At 33.1% G+C, this 8,343-nt stretch overlaps 1 protein-coding gene across 1 annotated transcript; it reads right to left on the reverse strand.

Annotated features, from left to right (window-relative positions):
- Positions 1-312: 312 nt before the first annotated feature.
- On the reverse strand, positions 313-8,015 carry LOC127878706 (zona pellucida sperm-binding protein 3 receptor-like). The gene is made up of 4 exons (XM_052425237.1): positions 7,862-8,015; positions 4,174-4,350; positions 2,891-3,073; positions 313-521 (listed from the first exon to the last, which is right to left on the reverse strand). The coding sequence occupies exons 1-4, from the start codon at positions 8,013-8,015 to the stop codon at positions 313-315; spliced, it is 723 nt and encodes a 240-aa protein (XP_052281197.1).
- Between the last annotated feature and the right edge of the window lie 328 nt (positions 8,016-8,343).

An 8,343-nucleotide genomic window follows, 5' to 3' on the forward strand; every position in this document is an offset into this window, starting at 1 on the left:
ATGAATGAATGTGTGATCAAAATAATTGTGAAAGCTAAAATACAGGGGTAATATATTTGATGGGATGTGTATGGAAGACGAACACTTGAATATGAAATAAGGCGCAGATACAGGGATATCTGGAATGATAATATAATTAAAATAGATAAAATGACAAGAATAAACGAATGACAATGTTGTCTTATAATAATAGAAAATAATGATATAGAAACACACTGAATGATACCGTAGAATCTCTTACGTGATGCTTGAATGCACTGCGTATTTGTTGTAAAAAACGAGATTCATGTTCTACGCCATCTTATCAAATATTTAGAAGGACAGGCAATAATTCTTACGTTTCAAACAGGCCACGCTTGGTTGCCAAATTCCGTTTGCGTCGCAAGTAGCAATCATCCTGCTGGTCGGGTCAGGCGAATAGCCGCTATCGCAACTATATGGTACCACAGTGCCGACAGTGAGCGGGCCGGGTACTGCCGATGGTTTAGCGTTGAGAATAGTGGGAAGAGATGCTTGGCATACTGTAAGTATACAACACAATCAAACATGTAATTATATATACTTTTTCTATATAATTATCTAACATATTTTATGTTTATCGAGTTCATAAATTCATTTGAAAATAGTGATAGGGTGGCATGAGGGTCTTTATTTAACTATGCTAAAATAATTATTAAAGACCCTAGATGCAAAATCGCCAATTATTGAGTTAAATGGATTATTAGATGGATTTTAAAGGATAATTAAAGGTAAGATACTAGTTCGAACGTGTTTTGGTTTTGTTTGTACATTTGTCGTTCCCTGTTCTCGGAGACGGGGGCCATTAATGCGTTGGATCACACCCGGCATACCCATAACATTATATAAAAAACACGTTCTGCGCGTCCTTAAATTCGTCGTCCGAAGTCGGAAAACGTATTGCCCTGCATATTAAGTCAAATAAAGTGTCAGTCGCTGCAATTGTCTGTTTACTCGTCGATAGTGTACATGTAGAATCTATGTTGACATCGACATCATTTTGTCAGGAGCAATCGCCGCCATATTAGATTTTTATCATTTTCTTTCGAAAATGAAATATAGTAAAGTAAAATCTTCTTTAAGCGGTCGTAATGTGTGACAATTCGCATGCTGCGTAAAATTGAATCGAGGCATATGGTGATATTTTTACTAGTTTTACAGTTTGTGTGTCGATTTTTTAAAGACTATTTTGCGTACCAGAACAAATACATTTATAACACTACGCATGGTTACATTCGTTAGATTTTAAGCGATTTTTAAGAATGAATTAAAATAATTGTTAGGCTAAGGTTATAAGATCTAGTTATGTTAAATGTCACGTTGAAAAAAAATCAAATGGGATAAATAGAATACTAGGATTAGCGTTGAATACAGAGAAGTTTATGTTGCTCGGCTCGAACACCGAAAGCGCTCGCCAAGGCTTGCGCTCCCGGCGTTCTAGGCCTCGCAACATAAACTTCTCTGTATTCAACGCTAACCTAGTATTCTCTATATCACATACTTTTAAATAGGCAAATTATATAAATATTTACGCAAACATAATGATAAATCCCGAATGTTGCTTACATTTCGTGACGTCATCTGACGTTGCAACGTCGTTTCAGCAAAATAACAAAATGCGATTGGTCAATCGAACACAAACTAAGCCAATGATAACGCTTTAAAAGTATATTACACATGCGTAAGATATAATTATTTGTAATAGTAATATTACATGGGAAACAGGTATGGCATGTGATAAACTGTTTTAATGTGAAATCACGGAATTTTTTGACGAAATGACGTCATTCTCCGGTTAAACTCTTTTACAATGTAAATAACGGTGAAAAAAGCATAAAATAAAAAGAAAATTTGATGGATTCGGTGTAAAGTCGATTTTATTTTGCTCGTGATCATAGAAAATATATTTTTTCACTCGTGGCTGAGCCAGCCTTGAAAATATTTTTTCTTATGATCACTCGTGAAATAAAATCGATATTCCACCGAATCAAACAAATATCCTCTGTATATTGCTTATAACATAAATGATCTCGTCGTTGTACTTGACTGAAAAAAGAGAATTGTTAACAGTTTGGCAGTTTGTTAAGTAGGCCAATACATGCTTTAAATTGCTTTATGTTGACCATGAAGCTAACAAGCTCTATTATAATAAGAATTTTAAGTATATAAGAAAAAAAGTGTGTCCCTATCGGGGCTCGAACAAGGTCCCTTTGAATAGAAAGCCTATTGTCAGATCCATGCGTCAATGCAGAATGTAATAAAGTTATTTAAGGACATACATTTGTATATATTTAAGGTCAGCAATCAAGTTTCTTTGACAGACATGAAGACTAACTTTAGATTCTTATACCATGTTTAACTTGTGCTACATACATTATATTCTGCATTGTATATCTATATTATATAACTTTTCCGGAAAATTTTGCATTATCCAAACTAATGATGTTGCGTTATGTAAAATAAAATTGGATGCTGTATTTCAATTTTGTAAGATAATGGATTTGAATAAGAATAAAATGTTATATGAAAGAAAATGAATGAATGTGTGATCAAAATAATTGTGAAAGCTAAAATACAGCGGTAATATATTTGATGGGGTGTGTATGGAAGACGAACACTTGAATATGAAATAAGGCGCAGATACAGGGATATCTGGAATGATACTGTAATTAAAATAAATAAAATGACAAGAATAAACAAATTACAATGTTGTCTTATAATAATAGAAAATAATGATATAGAAACACAACGAATGATACAGTAGAATCTCTTACGTGATGCTTGAATGCACTGCGTATTTGTTGTAAAAAACGAGATTCATGTTCTACGCCATCTTAAAGAAATATATAGAAGGACAGGCAATAATTCTTACGTTTCAAACAGGCCACGCTCGGTTGCCAAATTCCGTTTGCGTCGCAAGTAGCAATCATCCTGCTGGTCGGGTCAGGCGAATAGCCGCTGTCGCAACTGTATGGTACCACAGTGCCGACAGTGAGCGCGCCGGTAACTTCAGATGTCCGAGCGTTGGGAATAGTGGGAAGAGCTGCTTGGCATTCTGTAAGTAAGCACAATCATAAAACATGCGTTCATATCGACTTACGTTATAAATCCCATATGACGATGTGACATTATACAATATATTGTTTATAACATAAATGATCTAATCGTTGACTGAATAAAAGATAACTGTTCACAAATTTTGGCAATTTGTTTAGTAGGTCAGTCATTGCTTGAAATTGCTTTATATTGACCAAGAATCTAAAGAGCTCTATTATAATAAGACAATATTTAGTATTTAAGATAGATAAGTTTCCCTACCGAGGCTCGAACAAGGTCCCTTTGGATTGAAAGCCTTTTGTCAAATCAATGCGTCAATGCTGAATGTTATATAGTGGAAATCATAAACAAATCAGTATATTTGGTATGAGTCTAAGTCATTAGTGGTATTTATTTCCATGAATTGTATAGTGTCATTATATTTTCAAATCTGTGACCAAACGTTGGAAAGATCAATTTTGACAATTTGTGAACACGTTCTTTGATATAAGTTTTCAATGAACATGTATGTTTTAGGTCAGCAATCAAGTTTCTTTGAAGGACATGAATACAAGCTTTAGATTCTTATACTTTGTTTAACGTGTACTGCATACATTGTATTCTATATTGTATATCTATATTATATATCGTTTCTGATAACTTTTGCATGAACAAAACTAATGAAGTTGCTTTATGTGGAATAAAATGGATGGTGCATGATAAAACATTGATAAAATGGATTTGAATAAGAAAGAAAAACGTAATATGGAAGAAAAGGAAGGGGTGTGTGTTCAACATAATTGTGAAAGCTGTACTATAGCGGTGATAGATTTGATGGAGTGTGTATGGAACACGAACATCTGAGTATGAAATAAAATGAGTACGCAGATACAGAGATATCAAGAATGATAATATAATCAAAATACATAAAATGACAAGAATAAAAGAATGACAATGCTGTCTTATAATAACAGAAAATAATGAAAGAGAAACACACTGAATGAAACCGTAGAATCTCTTACGTGACGCTTGAATGCACTGCGCATCTTTGTAAACAAAAGAGATTCATGTTCTACACCATCTTATTAAATATGTCGAAGGACAGGCAATAATTCTTACGTTTCAAACAGGCCACGCTCGGTTGCCAAATTCCGTTTGCGTCGCAAGTAGCAATCATCCTGCTGGTCGGGTCAGGCGAAAAGCCGCTGTCGCAACTGTATGGTACCACAGTGCCGACAGTGGGCGGGAAATTAACCTTCCGAGCGTTGGGAATATTGGGGAAAGATGCTTTGCATACTGTAAGTAAGCACAATCAATAAAACGTGCGTTATTATCGACTTTTTTTTATTAAATGAACTAACATTTTTACTGAACGAGATTACCGAGAATGTTGTTAATTTAAAGCATGCAGAGAAACTATATACAAACTATATTAACTGAACGATATGTTGTGGGTGAAAAAAAACAATCTCACGTTGACAGTACGCTATATTACCCGTTTGAGGATGTGACATTATATAAACATTTATTACAGTATTTTTTACAGTAATTTTTTTCCCGCTGGGTCGCACAGTATTTTTATGTCACGATAGCCTATGGGAGTTAAGCAATATGAATAAAAGTGAGGTATACTTATATACAATATATTGGTTATAACATAAATGATCTAATCGTTGACAATTGTTCACAAAGTTTGGCAATTTGTTAAGTAGGTCAGTCATTGCTTGAAATTGCTTTACTTTGAATAAGAAACTGAAAGGTTTATTATTATTGAATATTCATATTAAGTGAAAAGAACAAAGTGTGTCTCTATTTTAAAAATTTACAGAACACAAAATAATGACGTATCCTGCTTTTTTCATGCGTGTGTTATGGTCATTGATAACAATAGCACGAAGCTTTAAAAACAATGTTTAGTGAATTAACATGTCAATTAATAAACAGGGCAGCTTAGTGAAGCCGTTACAATTGTGATTTATTTCTTACTTTTGGAAGAAACATACAAACCTAATGAAGTAAAGAATGACATGTGTTGCACGTGTTTAGACAGTTATATGACACATCGTCATAATCAGGCAGATATCAATCTAGTGGTTTGATAAAAATTGATAATGTGCGTGGATCATGTTCTTCTCTCTGTTCAAAGGTCTTAAATTTGACTTTCTAAGGGACAATAAATGCGTCTAAATACGTATCTAAGTGGTTAAGGGTTAATTAATATATGCTCTCGGATCATATAAATGATAAACTTAGAGGCACACAAAACTATCGTTCTTATAACTAAAAATACTCAAACTGTTGAAAAGGTTTTAAAGCAAATTAATGAATCAATAATGGTAGGAACTTTTTTAGATGATATATTTCAAGAATTAAAAACAGATGGTCCAACAGATTTCGACAAAAGATAACTTTGTTTCCTTTTTTGCTTATTTTTATTTTGCTTTTGGAGCATTTTTTTTAATGTTAACCTTTGAATATAGTGTCAGTATCAGTGATTGATTTGCTATTATGGCATTTTTAAGTGCGCAAATAACAAACTTAATTCTCATTTAAATATGTTTTGCGATTTTAAGGTAAAATACAACATTCATTTATTTGTTTCAATATTACATATATAATCCGAGTTTATTAATATTAAGGCGCCAATCAAAGTAAAATGCAAAGTTAAAATAAATAATTCTTTGCAATAGAAATGATAAGTATAATTTAAATTACTTACTGAAGAACGAAAGCGACTTTCGCAACGGCGTTTCATTGTTCGAATCCCAAATAACATGTCCTAGTGCAAAACATATGCACAAGGCAAACACTGTCGCCATTTGAACGCACTCCATTTGTACTTTCGAATAGGCGCTTGAGAATGTATTTGAATAAATGCTTAATTGCAGTATGAGCGTCTAAGTTTAATGCAATCACAAGTATGGTAATTAATATGTACAACAATGATGTGATCTAATGGTGTATGCTATTAAGCTTGAGTATGCTGTACACAGTTATGTGAGCAAATGCTTAATACAATTTTTTATAATGATGCTGAATAAAACAATACCTGAACAATCTAAAATCAAGTATTTGATTTAATGGTTTATACCACTAATAGTACGTAAAAACTGTTTTTTAGAAACCTTGTGATATAATGCTTTGTAAAAATATGTGAGGCAATCCTTCAAACAATTATACTATTTTGTTGTTTTATTCAGTTCCATAAGCGATTGCTTTATCAAATCATGGGATGGAATGCTTTATACACTTATGTGATAAATTGCTTTATAGCTTTATACAGTCATGAGAGGGAATGCTGATTAAAATTATTCGCATTAATGCATTAATCAAAGTATGATAACAAATGTTATATGCAAGATGTGAGTGAATGCCATGTGTGTTTAAATACGCCTCTATATAATTATGTGAGACAATCATTCGCATAAGTATTTGAGACAAAACTTCTAATTAGTTTCTTAAACAAAAAATTCTCTAAACAAGTAGGTGATAAAGCACAATACACGTTTGCCAATTAACTTTGATACAAGTATGCTAGCTAATTATCAATATATGTACGTGAGTTAATGCTTAATCCATTACATATATATCTTTCTGTGTAAGCATCACATGTACACATTTACTGGTCATGGTTCGAGCCATGGTTGCATATTTATGACAATTATAGATGTGTAGTTAACTTCGAACAACTCAAAAGCTTTATTCGCATCATCATTAATATTAGTATGTTCTTTGGCAATAATGGAGATTTAACAATTTGATTTTAAAATATTAACTATGAATGACATATTGCGTAAATAACGTTCTATCAACAGTAACCAGTGTCTAGTAATAGTTCTTGTTGTTGTTATTGTTTCCAATACCACCTCCGATACCAGCGCCACCGAACAAAACGTTGATTATGATGATAAAGACAAACACTGCAAGAAAAAATAAATAAACTCTTAAACTTTGTATAAACGATGGTTTACTTTTAAAGAGATCTTTTCACGGGTTGGTAAATTGACACAATTTAGAAAAGTTGTTTCAGATTCGCAAATTTTCGGTTTAGTTATGCTATTTGTGTGGAAACAGTATTACTGAACATTTGCCATGGTCTAATATAGCCATTATATGCATCTTTTGACGATTTAAAAACCTTTATTTTATAAAGCGTTGCAACGCGAAACGATTGAATAATTTAGTGAGTTCTGTTGTCGTCGTCTAAATTTGTGAAACTACGAAGATTGCGTATATAAAGTATAAAATACGCACGTTATGTATGCTTGGCAGAATAGCTCAGTTAACTTATGCGTTTTTTACTTCAGGATTCCGGGGGTCACTGATTCGAGTCCTGCTGCGGGCTGCTTTTTTATTTATTTTTAATTTTATTTTTGATTTTTTACTGGAGCTTTAAAAATTTAATGTTTACATTTATCAGTATAAAGCATTTAATAACAAACTTCAAAACATGCCAAAATCTGTGAAAAGGCCCCTTTAAGAATACATGATGAAAACAAGCCGTTTTTCATAAATGAAATTTTCAAAGTTTTAATCTTATTTAAATGGCGCTTTGGAATTGTTATAAGCTTTGTATGTTGCAAAACTAGAATAAAAGTTCATGAATATGAGACACACAGCTTTGTAACTGCAACTTTGTTGAACCCACCTAATGTGTGATCTTAAAAGAAAAACGAAACCAAAGAGACATTATATATCTGTAGAGACGCAGCAACAAGCAACAAGTCTTTACAACATTGCAAAATAAAGAAAATAAATCAAGCACAGAAAATAAGGATAGCGAAGATGCCCCCGAATCCGCCATCACCGCCGCCTCCCATGCTGCCTCCTACACTTCCGTATCCATAGTTACCATATCCAACAGTACCACCATAGGCCGGATATCCCCCGTACAATGCCGTGGAGGATACCATGGCAATCACGCTCAACACGCACAGCGCTCCCAGCACGAATATGTTCATGTTTGTATTTTATCGATCGTCTATGGAACAATTTAGGACTCCAATTTTGATTTATAATTTGTCTAATTAGCGAAAGAGGACGAGGAATCAGATAACATTGCCATTTTGTTTTAAATTCGTTTCTAACAAACTTCAAAATGAATTCTCTGGTTTTGAAACACGATACACAAAAACAAAATTACATTGCCTTTAGCAAAACACATGATTAAAGTAAAATGGGGTTTTCGCACTCATTAATACATGCATTCGTCATTATACACTTATTTCATGGATGTGTGGTGAACAGTCAAAGCTGTTTTCCAAGGTATCAGGGATGACTTTGGTACTG

Source organism: Dreissena polymorpha, chromosome 4 (genome assembly GCF_020536995.1).
Source record: "Dreissena polymorpha isolate Duluth1 chromosome 4, UMN_Dpol_1.0, whole genome shotgun sequence".
NCBI classification, from domain to species: domain Eukaryota; kingdom Metazoa; phylum Mollusca; class Bivalvia; order Myida; family Dreissenidae; genus Dreissena; species Dreissena polymorpha.